The sequence below is a fragment of the Cariama cristata genome, unplaced genomic scaffold (assembly GCF_000690535.1).
Source record: "Cariama cristata isolate BGI_N322 unplaced genomic scaffold, ASM69053v1 scaffold4080, whole genome shotgun sequence".
Lineage (NCBI taxonomy): Eukaryota > Metazoa > Chordata > Aves > Cariamiformes > Cariamidae > Cariama > Cariama cristata.
Window position 1 is genome coordinate 236,423 of NW_009593971.1, and position 15,930 is coordinate 252,352.

The window sequence follows — 15,930 nt, forward strand, 5'->3', positions numbered from 1 at the left end:
ACCATGCAGCCCTGTCTGGAAAGTGTCCTATTGCAAATAGCTGATGGGGTAGAATTGAAATTAAATACTTTCTCTTTTTTCCTAGATCGTTTCCAAAGCTGATTCAGCCAGCCTGTTTTCTCCTCATCTCTTGGAGCACTCTCACTCGTTACTTGACTAACTTCTCTCTCCTTCTCACAGCCTGCCCCTTCCCCGGTATGAACTGCTGCCCACTGAGGTAGCTCCCATGGATGGTGCACTGGAGGATGAGCACCACAGCTTTGCAGCTCAGCCTTCCTCCTGCTCCCAGCCTCTCCACGCATCAGGACCAATGACAGTACTGTTTTCTGCTGGTTTGTGGCTAGACCATGACCCTAGAGCAGCTGGAATGCAGGAAAGGGGTCCTTTTCAGCAGCTTCTGTTACAGGCTCTAGTCCCACAGTCCTTTGTATAAATTCCCTTTCTATTACTACCTGTATTTTCTGAGCCCACTCCAAAACAGGGCTATTGCACTAGGTCCTAACTCCTAGAAGAAAGGGCTTCCTGGAGGTTGAGTCTTTCCAGTTCAATCTCCCAAAGGCTTAGGATCATAGAAGAGTTGGTGGTACTTCCCTTCCCACCAACTGCTCCCTCCATCTCCATAAAAAAGGCTAAAATCTCATTTTCCAGCTCCAAAAGCATTAAAAACAGAAAAATCACATTTTATTTGCCATAAAGTGTTGATTTGTCACAAAAACATCAGTATAAAACATACACCAAGGTATGCCGCTTGGGCAACAAGCCACTAGCCATGCTCCTTCATGTCCAGAAAAAGTGACAAAGCCCTGAGAGGAAGTGACAGCTAGAAATTGTTCCCAAGGAGCCATTATCACAGTACGAGAGACATTTATCAGCACACAAGATGCATTCATTCAACCCATAGGTCCTTTTTTCCCTTTATCAGGAATTCACTTGTATTATGAATGAAGTCACGTTCTTTTAACCTAAACCCCTCCTACCTAGATAAAAGCATAAGTCTGTGTTCCCTAGTACATTACAAACTTCCTAACTTTTCAATAATCTCATGATTTCAGTAAATTTTGGAGTAACAGTACTACAAGGCAGTTGTAACCTTCACTTGGGGTAAAGTTCTGCTTCTTTTGGCTCTACCACAACACTGATAACACTGTTTGAATCTTTAAAAAGCACTTTGGATCTTCTTTGGAAGCGAAAACCCAAGCCTGAGTGAAAGACGCAGAGAATTAACTGATAGGTAAAGCCTTGGTAAGTGTAGGAGAGCAGACGCACCAGAATTCAATGGTTACTATTTCATTCCGCAGAGCCTAATGACAGAATATGGAAACATGAAATTTTTTAATTATAGACAGATGAATGCTGAGCATGGGGCATGACACAAAAGATGACTCTTTGGGGATCCCAAGGGGAATAATAAGAAATAGAAAGAAGCTCACTTTTCATCATGTTAAGGCCTTATTTTCCTGCAATGGCAATTTTTTGCCACTCAATATTTAGATGTACAGACAAAAAGCACACATACTGTAGTCAACATGAAATCCTGAGCAGCCTCACAACATTGAGCAAGGCTTAGATAGAGAAAAATTATTCCTGTTCCCTGAGCTACAGTGTCCAGCAGCAGCACACTCATTCACTTCTCTGCCAACTGCACACCATCATGGATGGCAAAGCATAGCAGAAGGCAGTAAACTGCCCGTAGCACATCGGAGCACGCAAGCACAGCACCTTTTGGCTCAAATTTCCTGCAGCTGGGGGGCATCAGAATGTGTCTTTGTTCTCCTCCACACCTGTATCTGCAGTCCAGCTGGATACCGGTTGGATGGAGTTAAGCATGCCCAGTCCATTAGCCTGGGGATCATGCAATGCATTTTCCTGCCTTCTCAACCTAAATATTTGGGGAGATCTCAGTGTCTAACTTACCTGTTCCTCCCCAAACATACACACTAGAAATAAATAATATGGCTCACTTTCTTTTAGGGGCTGGGTTTTGAAGGGCAGGGGGTTTGCTTTTTGTTGTTTTGCATCATCACTTTCTAATAGTTAAAGAAAAAACCACACATATGTTTAAAATTTGTCATCGAAATGGCCATCTCATTGTTGAGTGTATACGAAGGCACACACAGTAGGAATCTCATGTTCCTTTGCCTTTTTGGTATCTATAACGTGGCTGTATCTTTCTCCTCGGTGACATTCCAGGTAGGGACCCCAGTTTGCAGCAGGCCTGCAGCAGCTTGCAATGCGCTGGAAAGCAAAAACAAGAGGAATTTAATGTCTTACCTTAGTCCAGGCTACTTTTAAAGTTCAGTAAAGCTCTAACTCTAGATATGCCCTGCAACTCAACAAATGGCAAACAAAAACCAAAGTTTTTTGAAATAGTTCCAAATGTCTTCAGATTCAGTGGATTCTGGGCACTGAAGTCAAACAAGCAGGGGAAGCTGTGACCCACGGGACTCTTTGGTAAAGCTTGGCAAGAAGAGCATACCTCAGATCTTGCACTTGCTCGTTTCTTTGAGGAACGGGAGGGAAAACTCCAGAAAATTATACGTGATATAAATTCTTCAGAGAATTTAAAGCAGCTGGAATAACAACAGAAGCCATGAAAATCACTCTTGAATGTGTGTGTGCACTCCCAGAGAACTAGACTTTGTCTTCTTATCAGAACACAGTAGGGTAAATTTCCCTCTGATGCAACTACCAGAGCTGTGTTTTGGTCTAAAAATCCAATTAATGAACACCTTAAAGTACCGAATGTGTTTTTGAGAAGAAAGTACAGGTCTTCCTGATAATGCTAAGGAAAGCAAGATTGAGGCTATGACAGCTCTTTTGTGCCCTTACCTGACAAATGTTTCCTTCAGCTTTAACTATTTTCAGAATAGCGATGATGGGAATCCAGATGACGCAGAAGATAATCATGCACCAGCCAACAGCAGTTCCCCAGGCTGGATAGAACACTGAGCCATAACTGGGAGGTGAAAATGTGACCAAAGACCAGATCAAAATTGCCTATAAAAAACGATAAAAAGATTAAGAGAGAAAAGTAGACTTCCAGCTAACTTGAATTTGCACTGTATTTCCAAGTTGGCTAAAAAATAAAATAAAATTACAGATTCTGCACAGTTCCTTCTTGCTTTTCGAGCGTGAGAACAGTTGTGCAGAATTTAGTGTCCAGTCATGGCCAAGCAGTAAGACTGAAGGATAGGACTAAAAGACGACACTGATACACACCCTAACACTTTAAAGTACATCTATGTTTAAACAGAACTTGATTCCTGGGTTTCGTTGAAATCTTATGTGGGAGAATATATATGTTGCTGGATGAGCCAAGTACCTTTCTCTGTATGTTTTATATGTTCTCATGTTTCATTATTTACAGGAATATGGGAAAGAATTTAAGATTAAACTTTGGCAAATATTGGTGCAGAAATAAGAAAATTTTAAGCAGCATTTTCTAAACTGTAGTCTGGATAGATTAGATAATGTGCTGGCCAGAATGACTTGCCACTGCTCCTGGATTTGGGATGTTAATGAATTCTCTCATAGTAACATAATTCAACTATCTACACTCACAATTACAAGTACAGGAATAACAAGAAACTGACACACACATAACAGGACATTAAAAAAGTCTCACTTAGACAGGGGAACAGCTGGACATCCAAAGAGCAAATGCAAGCCAGGGATCTGTCACAAAAATGGGATTTCCCACACAGGGGATAAAAAAAAAAATAAAAATCTAGGTTTTCAAAATATTTTCTCAGTCTGAAATGAAGATAATCCAGCTGCTAAAACGGACAATCTGGTTGCTCTGTGCTACTCCTGGGGAGTGTAGACCCAGCTCACTTGCAACCAATCTGAAGGTCCAGCCTCTCCTGGGGAGGACCCAAGGAGGAGTGGACTGTATCAGAAAGCATAGATAGCACATAGTTTGCTTCACTGGCACAGCCATACCCTGTCTTTATGCATAGGGCCTGGGCATTCAGCCCTGAATCTTCACATGGAAACCTCTTCGATGCCCAGTTACTAAGTTCTGTCACACTAACACAATCCAGTCATCTACACTCACCATTAACAGCACAGGAGTAATGAAAAACCAGCACATTCTCCACCACAGCCAGAATAAACAACTCTTCTTTCCAATCATCATTTCAATGTCTTTGATGAACCTGTTCCCTCCTGTTGAAAGACAATTGTAGGGTGCATTGTAAAGCAGGTGCCTCCCTTGCAGTTGTGGTTACTCAAAAGTGATAGAAGAAAGGCAATGGTCAAGGACAGTTTCTCCAGTTCTGTGGTAACCATTAAAGCTTTTCAGCCAATTAAGTTATAAATGCTTTATTGTGGTAATGAATGTTTAGTATACACAGTGCTTGGGATTGCATAGTCAAATCACAGATTTTCAATGCAAATAATTTACCGTAAATGTAGATGATGCCTATTATCTCCAGGACAGCTGCAATAAGGATCCCCCATCCAGCACAAAAGTGATCTATTAGGTTAACCCAGTAAATTCCTGCCTGTAGAACAAACAATAAAGAAGCAGAAATGTACCCACTCCCAGTAACCTCTTTACGCAAATAAAATAAGTTGTGCTGTTCAAGCCAGTTTAAAAAACTCAGACTGGTGATTAGTTAAATTCCTAATTCTCTAGGTTAAGCACACATTTGTGAACATTATTTCATTTAAATATCTCTATGTAAATTTGAAAAGCATGTCTGACAAAATACTGTAGATCTGTATACTAATAACAATATGTATGTATATGCAGAGTATTTATGAACAGCTAAGAGCAAGATTTTAATTTGGAACTTACAGTATTAAAGTTGATATTAAAGTTTTAATACTCAGATACAGCAACAGCTATAGCATTTATCAGTTCTGGTAGGCTTGTACACTCCTACACACACAAGTTTTCCACATGGGTTAAACACAACTTTAAACACCAGCATGCAATAGCAGGATCACAGAGCAGGAAACAAGCTCTATGTCATTTCACACATTGCATACTAAGTCCTTTGCAAGCTTCCCTGCCATCATGTTTCATAACTTACTATGCTTTGCTTGACCATACAACTGTCTATTTACTACAATTATCTTCTTCACATCCTCAGGCTAATTACATACATAAATCTGCATTTCTAGATGGAGTAATTGCAATGAACCCTTATATCCTTAAAATCAATTGTCTCAAGAAATTTTACACACTATTCTTGTGTGTGTGTCTGTGTGTGTGTAACCATACAATCTACAGATGTTTGTGAGCTAACAGGTTTTTATGATGTGAATAGGCCATTTCTCAAATCCTGTCCTGTTCGGTAGTCCGCTCTGAACAAAAAGATCCCATCAGCTTCTATTAGCAGTACCCATAGTGCTGCAAACACACTGTATGCGTATGCTTGAGATTACACAAACAGTCTCCTGATCCGAGGAGCAATAAATCAGGTTGATGGTTCACAGGCTCTGTACAGGTCTTCTATTTAAAAGCACATCTAGTTCAATAATCACAGAAAAACCTTAGGTTCTTCAAAGCTTCCCTCTGGGAATTTCTTATTTGCATGTACAGGTACACTGGCAGAATTCAAGAGTCTCTCAGATCAAACCATGCAGACAGAAACAATTGGAAAGGATATTTGATATTTGAGTTCATCACTTGCAGCGTAACTAAACCCACTGCCAAAAAGACTTTAAAGTCTTACCTGAGTAACACAAGTAAGACCAAGACAGAAGAGCAATATGCACACAGCCAGGGTTAAAGGGATTCTTAACTTTTTCATCACTTCGGGATATATATCTTGTATGGTGGTTGTGAGTGTTTCTGCAAAGGAAGAAGTGTGGGTTTTGAGCAGCACAGTTAAGAAAGGTAAGAGTAATTTCAAAAGCCATGGGTTACTTAAAAACCCACTCACCTATGGTGGCAAACTGAGAGTCAAGGCCCAAGAGCAGGAGCATGAAGAAAAACAAGAAGGACCACAGAGGAGAAACTGGTAACTTGGAGAGAGCCTCTGGGTAGGCTACAAATGCCAGATCAAATCCTGGAAAGTAGTGGAAGGAAGGAGGTTATTGTCATGCCTCAGTCAAAGCAAGTCCCGATACCCATGACGATCAGCCTACCTGAGTCCACAACCTCTGAGACAGGTCTCTCAGACACGAATGCCATATGTCCCAAGACAGAGAATATTGCAAACCCAGCAAATATGCTGGTGACACAGTTGGTTACACAAACGACAATAGCATCTGAGTAGCAGTTGTTGTGAAACTTATTGTATGAAGACAAAGCAACAAGCCCGCCCCATGCCACAGACAGGGAGTAGAATATCTGGGTGGCTGCATCTTTCCAAACCTACCAGAAATAAGAACACAGGAATTACTGTATTGCTTACAGTACATATCATAAATATTTAAGTCTGCCCTCTATTGGAAGTTCCAGAGTTTTTCTACATTTAGCCTGAATATCTAATTCTATTTCACATGAATTTTAGAGTAGGTGAGATATAGCGTGCTGGTGACCTCGCAGTCTCAAGCACAAACAATATCTGCTATGATCTCCAAAGGTCACATCCCAAGTACGTTGCCAAATACTTAAATCCTATTGGACTAACCCTGAAGAAGAGATTCAATTCGTTCAAATACGTGGGTTGTCGAGACGTGAATGTTGTCACAGTGCCAACGAATAAGGAAAACCACGACTGCGTTGCAGGAGCGAGAACTTCCATGTGCTCTCCCACTTGTGTTCCTCACACCATAACCCAGACAAACCACTTCTGCCTCTGCTGCAGCCCCTCAGTTAATGCCAAATGCTCACATAAAATACCACAAATAAATATTGAACTTAATGTGTGCTTTTGGTAAAACTGAACTAATGTTGGTGTAAGCCAGAACAGAAAAATCCAGGCTTCCTTTGCACAAGGTGCCCTTCCTGGTCCACCTAATTTCCCAAGCTAATTTCCTGGGCAAGGCACAGCCTGAATTTCAAACTCATGGGTCCCCTCAGCCTTCTGATGAAGTCCCTTGAAATAATCGGCAACCAAAGCAAGCGGGACACATGCGAGAGCAACGCTTGATCCCACAGTAAGAACTTTCTCAGCAGGCATAGCTAGGATGAAACTTCAGCCTGACCCCTGAGAGCTGCTCAGAGACAAAACCACAGTTGTCGTCCCTGTCTGGTGTGGCAGGACTGGGGCAGAGGATGGCTGTTTTTTAGATTGAGAATAGGGGTTCTAGATATAGCTTCTAGATTTAGCTAGAATAGGGGCTTTGACTTTCGATAGAGCTGGGGGTTGCCGAAAAATGCAGGGGAGGACATGAAGCACCTGACTGGATAAAAAAGAAGTTGCTCAGTAAGTGACAAGCTCCTAGAACTACAGAAGCGTATCAGTGCTTCCAGGGCTGACACTACCTCTCACCTCCGCCTCCATCAGCTTGGTGATGTTGGACTGTCTCCCAATGTAGTATTCGATGCCATCCAGAGCACCTTCCAGGGTGGCACCTCGCACCAGCAGGATGAGCAGGATGACATATGGGAAGAGCGCAGTAAAGTAGACAACCTGCAGAAAGAAGGGCAGGGACGCACATTAGAAGCGAGGTGATGCACAGACCTCTATGCACGAGGAATGGCCAGGTTTTAGGCTAAGGTCTGCCGGTACAAATGAAAAACAGGCAACCAGGGAAGTGAACACATGCCAACCACTAAACCGTCTGGCTTAGCCGGTTCTGGAGCTGCATTCCAGCATAAGCAGAAGGCCCAAGCCACACATCCACTTTTCAGATAGTACTTGACCAGTTTCAGAAATGTGTTTTCTGACATGATTTACTGCTGTAGCAAGGCCTGGACTCAACTACTCCAGAGGTCTCTTGCTAGGCAATGCTTCTAGCAAATGCCAACTAAAAGCCAGTCAAAATTAGGTGACCAGGATGGAAGTATCTCCTGCTAGGACTGGGAAGGGAAAAAAACAAAACAAAACAAAACAACAACAACAAAAAAACCAACCAAACAAACAAACAAAAAACCAAAAAACAAAAACCACCATGCTCGAAGCTTTCTTTACTAGGAACAGGACTTCTAGATTCTCTCCAACACAGATCTTTTTAGTTGTTTGTCTACACAGTTTCTAGCATGATGGGATCCAGGCCAGAAGGAGGGCTAAGCAGTGCTATTATCATGCATGCTACGTTCACCAATACTCTTGTTGCTCGAGTCTTAGTTTCAGTGTTACACAGACAGATAATTGACCTGATACTGCTGGTTACACCAAGCCATAGCATTGCACCATCATATGGTGAGTCTGCCATTTCTGAAGACCTCCTTTGTATTTGCCTGGAATAGACTATTCTCTCTGCTCTTCATCTTTGCCTTGTTCCTGCCCGGCTAGATTCTTCTGAGTCTTACCTTACTCCTGAGAGAGGCTGACCTTCGTGCCAGAAGAGAAGTGACAACAGGAAGAGTCAATTGCCAGGAACCCAAAGAACGTGAGTTTAAGAGGAGCCATGCAGCGGAACAACTGTGGCCAGGAAAGCACAGATACTCCATCCTGAAGTGCTGAGACTGAGAGCCAAAAGCTCCGAATAGAAAGCAGAATAGGAGGAGACATCAGACTCAGGAAAAGGAAGACAGGCAGTGAGGAACTATGGAAAGGCACAGTGACAGGAGGAATCAAAACCAAAACAAAACAACAAAAAAAAAACAGCACAGAAAGGGTGAGAGAAGGAATGAAGGCAACAGAAACTGAATAAGTAAGCAATGGACATGCAACATGGAGGTAGGAAAGGAGTATAGGGAGGAAGGAGCTAAACAAGGAAAAGGGCCTCAGGCAGGGAAGAACGAAATTGAGCCTGCCTGAAGTCTGGAGAGGATCCAACTTAGCCCAAGGAAAACTCCAGGTAGCCGTGCTCCAGCATGTGGAAATGGGAGCTCAGCAGAGCTAGAATCTGAAAACAAGCACCTATGGACCTGGTCCCTAAAAGCAGCTTGAAATGTTGAGTACAAACAACATTTACCAATCTGGCAGGAACCTGCACATGTACATCTGTTCACGGGACTTGACCTGTATTGTCCAAACATCTCAACTAGTCTGAAGGTGCAAATAATTGCCGGGTGTTCCCAGGGTGTGTGCGCACGTGTGCGGTCAGATGCACATGTCCATCATAACAGGCCAGGTGACTGCCAAAACTCAAGTGGAATCACCTGCATGACAGCAAGATCCCCAAATACATGGCAGCCCTGGTGAGGTTAAGAGACACATATGTTAAGTAATTGCTGTGTAATTGGTGCCTTACTTGTATTTTATGTAACAGTTACGAAGCCAATGAGCAGGAAGAAAGTCTAACGCTGAGTCCAGGGGAGAATAGTGGGTTAGGACTGCACCCTGCCTTGTGCTAACCTTCCCTGAGTCCAACTGACATTGGAAGGGCAGAATCAGGCCAAAAGTCTGCTACTTGCTCTTCCTAACTTACCTTTCCAGAAGATTTTATTCCTTTAAACAACACAGCTCCAACAATTATCCAGGACAGGAGAAGGCAGAGAGCCAGGTACCACACGATGTTACCAGTCTCACCCAACCCACTCGAGCGTTGAAGAGCCACTTTACTGAAACCACAAAATGTTGCAATGAGAAGAGGACAACAGCAGCACACACTATTACTCTTCAACTACTTCTTGAAGTAAAGTGAGCTGGTTTCTGCAGATATTACAAAACCCTGCAGCCACTTCCATGAGTGTGCAGTTAGAACTGCATGATTGGCATTCAAAACTGAATATTTAACTGCATTTCCCCCATCTTTTTAAAGTCTACCAGCCCTCAGCTCTCTATACATCTCCCATCAGGCCTACCTCACCTCTTTCACGTTAACCATGAAATTCTAAAGGCAAGAGAAGAACCCGTAAGAAAATCAGTTCCCAAGAACCCAGGGAACATGAGGCAAATTGAAACTATGTGGCTAAAGAAATGACAGTTTCACAATAGGCTCAGATTCAGAATAAAGTGAAAATGTTTTTCACAGTAATTCCTGAAAAAAAGTATATGCCATACAGAGATGGTAAGTAGTCCCTACCAAGACACCAGAGCAGAGGACTTCTTTAAGCTGGAGTATTTTTCAGTTTGCTACAGGTCAACTCATTTGATTCACTTTTTTTTTTTTAAAGGGCTAACACTCATCAATTAAAATTTAAGTCCCTTATGGACAGATTTGCATGCCCACCCCCCTTGACTAGATTGTTTCTGAGTAGCAAGATACAACAAAAATAGAAGATACATTCAAAATCACAACACATAATAAATGCATTTTTAGCAACTTCTTTAAGATATTTACTTACTTCCAGTATTGCTCACTGGGAAATTGCACTGGTTTGTAGTTAATGGTTCCATTAATACACGTGAGATTGTTGTTTGTGATGAACGAGTAGTTTGCATGAATGATCTCTCCATCTAAGGTTGCATTGCAGTCACTTACTGAAAGCAAGCAAGCAAGCAAAAGGGATTGTTAACACAGTGATGATTAATTATAAAAATCAGACTATTATAGTAAAAATGTTTTCTAAACAGTTACAGCTTCAGTTTGCCTACTAACAATATTTAGAAACAAACCTGAACTATCACTCCCAGCTGTGACTTTGTTACTTTGACTGTAAATCAAAACACCAAGAATCTGGTGTGCTCAGCTCCATTTTTCACCTATCATCAAGAATACTTGCAAAAATAAGAACTGAGGATAATTAAGATTGCAGCCTTGGTTACTGTAAGAAAACCTTTGTCCCAAACCAAGGTTACACACAGATCATCGTCTAGCAACTTCATCTTGTTATGGCACAGGGCTTATTACAGCTCTTTAAACAGTTCCCTTGGGGCAGGGGATTATGGATGCTGTTTGGGTTTTTTGGGAGTTGAGATTTTTTTTTGCCAGAATATATAGTAAAAAACACTACATCAGTTTTGTATTCCTCCAGCACTTACAAATGTTGAACTAAACTATTTTTGTTTAGCCCATAAGCAAGCATCAACTTTCTGTTAAATAAAGCATCTCAACTTCATTTTATGAAACCTATGAATCTTAGAAGAGATTTTCAGATATATGATTAAGAGAGTTACAATTACATTAACACTTGGCAACACATTTCCAGCTACTAACTACTAATTATCTCACCAACTTCACCTTTGCCTTAAACTGGTCTGATATGGAAACTGGCGAGATAACAAGTGTTTGGCTGTACATCTGCTGCCAAACATCAAGAACAATAGCGTGGAGATGTGTTCTAAAGAGTTAATAAAGTGCGAAACCAGTGCCTCAGTGGTGCTCAGGATTACCATAGCCACAGGGGAGGCAAGGGACAAGGAAAGAACTCCTGATAAAAGCTACAGCAATACTCTTGTTTTGTGTAAGGAAGGTATTCAATTTGCCAGGAAGCCTGATGAAGTAAGAATGCAGTATTTCCAGGGACTGTATGTACTAGGAGAAACCTTGGATTTTAAAGGAGGAAAAAAAAGGATGCAACAAGGAGGTTTCATCCCAGCTCCCTGTAGAATTCCCAAGCACCCAGAAGTGGTGGCAGGGAAGCAGACAAGCATCACTCTCATGGGTTCAGAGACAAAACTCCAGGAAGGACTTTTCAAGCCATGGGTAGTTGTCTTGCTCTTATAATTTCTCCCAGAAAACAGTACAAACTACAAGTATCCAAAACAGTAATATTAAGCTCTATCTGTTGAGTATGGTACCTAATCGTGTTTTGCTGCAGAACTCATCTGCCCAGGAAAAGCAGTCCGACCATGGCAGCACTTTTTGAAATGAGGCAAATAAGTAGTAGAGTGCATAAGCAATGATAACGTTGTAGTAGATCGCCACAAACGTTGAGATGATGACCATCGTGATGCCCACTCCTAAGAAAGAAAAAGACACAATGTCTTAACTACCCCAAACATGGGTTGGAAAAAAAAAAAAAAATGGCCTTCACTGGACTTTTAAAAGGCTACTTGGGAAGAAGTTGAGGTTGTTTTTTGTTTGTCTTTTAAATAATCTTTAACAGCAGCTGAACAGGGAAAGGGTAAAGCCATGAAATGAGGGATATGATCCAAGCAGACCATCTCAAATATGGTTTTGACACAGAGTTTGAATCAGGCCTACAGAAAAAATTGGGTAAGTCCAAGTCTAAAGGAGAAATTCAGTATTTTGCTCTCTCCCAGTCCAGTGGGAAGCTTTGATTGCTTAGTAACATAAAGGAAACGATATAAAAAATAGGGCTGAGCAACATTTTAAAGATCCCACTGTAATGAATGGTTTTGCCAATAAATGAGAAGCAACACAGAACAGTAAATCTGTGCCAATAATACTGTTCTCCTCCTTTGTTAAAATGAACTTTGTTCTGTGAGTTTGGGAAAATCTGCCAAACTGTCCTAATCATCTTGGAGACTATATTTAAGTTTATATCTTCACAGACACACAAAAGATTTGCTATGTCTATAGACTTTTGCTTTAAAGTTAAATACGCTGCTCTTGTGAAAGGCTGTTTGTGCTGCAGAACGGAGACTGGCAAAGAGTAAGCGTGCAGGCAGCCAGCCAGACTGTAATCCCTTTTGTTTCTGTGCAAAGTGGCAAGTGAAATTCTTATTGCATCAGAAAGAAACTTCCTTGTTCTTACATTAATTCTTCTGGTAGATAAAAAGGACAAATAAAACCAATTACATAGTCCTTTTACACCTGTTGGTACAGGACCTGGATGTATAGGAGTGAGTAAAGCACATGGTTAGTTGTTCCCAAACACATAAATCTCCCTATGAAATCCAAACCCTCACAGAGATAGGCAAACTATCACTACATAGTACAACTATTTATCTTATCACAGGAGGCACCTCACCTTACAAAGCCAGAGTATAACCTGTTTTATCACACTAGCAGATGACTTCCAAGGCAACAAGTTAGATGAATATGTGCACAGCACTGCATAAAGCAATCAGACTCATGTGCCTGTGCCAATGCCAGCAGCCAAATACAGCATTAGTCCATCCAACATGGAACTGCCTTGCAAGCTACGTAGGACATAAAGTGTAAAGAAACAGTGATAAAGTTAACTTCTAAAAATAATTTTCAGTCTCTTGCACCCAGTGCCAGGTGTTTAACTGAGTTTTCCCCCTCACACAGCAAACAAGGTGATTTCCTTCTGCCTGGATCGCTGTTAAGGTGGTGTGCTGCATAACACCAGGAGAATCATTGATAAAACCTCTCATAATTGACAACCTTTTTGGGGAAATATTTAATCCACATCTGTTTATTAATTGAATAAAAAGGAAGATCTACCTGGGAACATAATACTGACCTTGTAACCTTGGGAATATGCTCTACACAGAAACCAGCTTTTCAGAATTAGTAACTTCGTGAAGAAATCATTAATTCACATCTGTTTATTACTAGATTAAAAAAGATCTAAGGAAACATAACAATACCAACCTTGAAACAATGGTAATATTCTCCAGACGGAAATTGGCCCTAGACTGGCAAACTGCCCAAGGGAACATTCCATGAAAAATAAGGGCAAGCCAGCTAATGCCAGCATCAGGGTGTAGGGGATCAGAAAAGCACCTGAAGGGAGAGAGGTGGGGAGGGGAAACACGAACACATACACAGAGAACACAATGAATTTTCACGTATTCACCACAGTTCCATCACATTTTATACTCCCCTTTTTCCTCCGCCTCAAATATCCCACTGTGGGGTTTTTTTGCTTTTTTGCAGCATACAGAGATTTGTTTCTAAATCCTGTTTTCTGTAAGACTAAATAGTACCTGTGATGAAGAGACACAGATTACTAGGAGAACTGATGATTTACATGGGATGGCTTCTCTTATAGAATTAAAAGGATTTTACAGGAACTATCAAAGACATACTGTTCTCATACAAGCAGGAACACTGCTCAGCTGTAGGCACCATTTGCTTTGTCTGTTTTCCAGTTTATCTTCCAGCTTTTAATTTAAAAAGGAATAGAACCGTTCCTTCATGTACTTAGCGATGATTTGCAACGGCCCTGTTTGAGTAACTACTGGACGTCAAAGCATGGAAATTATTTTCTATGGTTGACTGACTCCTGTGCCAAACAGTGTCTCTGCATGGCTCCTGTTCGAGCCCATTTTAAAGTGCACATTAACCTGATATCAATGAAAGCCCTGTTCCGCAAAAGGGACTGGCATGTCTTTGTGTGTGTGCGGAAGATAGGGAAAGTGAGAGCACAGGTTTCCTAAACACGACCCGATATCCCCATAGAAATCTGTCCTCTTCACTCTCAGTGAACTTAAAGCAATCAAGGACCCAGTTCTGCAAGGAACTGCAAATATCTGCTGCAATTTAAGGAAGTAAATAGTCCCACAGAATTAACTGGATTACTCCTGTGTTTTGAAACAAGGATGTAACAGCTGTCTTTTTATCAATTGTGGGCAAGGGGCACAAAGCAGGATACAAGCAGCAGCACAAATAGGCTTTAAATGCAAAGATTTCTGCTGCAGCAGATAAGAAAAAAAAGTCTAGTAAAAGGGCTCATGACACAACTTATTTTGTCTTTCATAATTTTCAACAAAACTGTAAGTAACACAACCCAGCCAAGCTCACTCCAATAAAATTTCTGTCCCAAGAATGCCACCTTGTGTTCCACATCCAGCTGTATGGGCTGTGCTCATTTACAGTCCAGAATTCGACTTCCAATGACTGTTAGGCAGAGCAAATAAGTACATACAAGTAAGTCCTCTGCAGTTACTTGGCGTTTATGTTGCCTTTAATTACCAGTGGTTGCCTGGCAAGTAGACAAAGCTCTGGAACAGCAGCCAGAGAAGCCAGTGCCTCCATTTGGCTTTGCCACTAGTTCATTGTGTAAGCAGGTAGAGGCTCTCTCTGCCTCGCACTTCCCAAGTATCTGGTGGAGATAATTATTGAGCTTGGATAATTATTCCAGCTTAGCTTGTTTGCCTGGCAAAACAAAGGTTGAGAGGGGATTCAATTGCTCTCTATAAACATACCAGTGAGGTAAGCGCTGAAGAGGGAGAACAGCTATTTAGGTAAATAGAGGATATTGGCACAGTGACAAAAAGATGCATGTTGGTCATAATTAAATCAGAAGAGTTCTGGAATTCTCAGGTGGAAGTTCGCAATTAAAACTAAATACAATTTCCCCCCTCAGCTGGTACCCAAAAAGCAGAGAGATGCCTCTTGCTCCTCTTCCCATTCCCATCCGCAGGCACTATTCTCAGTTCCCAGGGTGATGCTCATATCCAGCTTTGACAGAACATGCCCAGCCTCAGGGCTGGCCCTCTTCTCTCCTGGGGATAGCAAGGTGTGCCCACCCAACACTGTCATTCAATACAGGTACCTCCGCCATTCTGGTAGGTGAGGTAGGGAAACCGCCAGACGTTGCCCAGGCCCACAGCATAGCCCACCATGGAGAGCAGGTAGTCAGCTTTGTTTGACCAGTTGCCACGCTCCAAGTTCTCATCGCTGCCACTGGCGTGGGCATCTTTTTCATTTGACAAACTGAAGTCCTTGGAAGAGAAGAAGAGGGAAGGCTCAGGATTGCCCCATAGGTAAGCAGGGTAGTCATATCCTCATTTCTCTGTCCACAGCAGCACCTTGGCATCGCTGGGCAGGGCAGCTAGACAGGGTGGGCAGAGCCAGGTGGGCCGCCAGTCCAGGTGATCCCTGGCAGGACAGCACAGACCTGTGAGAGAGGGTCCCACCAGCGAGCCCAAACATCCTTCACGGCCAGTTGCCTTGCTCCTATCTTAGTTCCCTGTGCTGTCAGCTCCTGGGGGAAGCATCTCCAGTGGACTCCCCTCCTCTGCCCCTGCACATGCCCAGATGCCCCCGTACCTGTTCAGATGTTCACCCCACCACATACCTGTATGTCCACTTTAAAAACACCTGCCCAGGTGCTCATCCCAGCTCATCCCTCTTTACCTACCCCAGTTCTCCCATATT

At 42.1% G+C, this 15,930-nt stretch overlaps 1 protein-coding gene across 1 annotated transcript; it reads right to left on the reverse strand.

The window, feature by feature from the left end:
- Positions 1-2,085: 2,085 nt before the first annotated feature.
- Positions 2,086-15,491, reverse strand: SLC6A14 (solute carrier family 6 (amino acid transporter), member 14). The gene is made up of 13 exons (XM_009696146.1): positions 15,326-15,491; positions 13,420-13,551; positions 11,694-11,855; positions 10,298-10,433; positions 9,439-9,571; positions 7,392-7,532; positions 6,100-6,328; positions 5,895-6,020; positions 5,685-5,803; positions 4,406-4,505; positions 4,058-4,167; positions 2,830-2,997; positions 2,086-2,235 (listed from the first exon to the last, which is right to left on the reverse strand). Exons 1-13 carry the CDS (start codon positions 15,393-15,395, stop codon positions 2,086-2,088), a joined length of 1,776 nt encoding a protein of 591 aa, XP_009694448.1. The 5' UTR covers positions 15,396-15,491.
- Between the last annotated feature and the right edge of the window lie 439 nt (positions 15,492-15,930).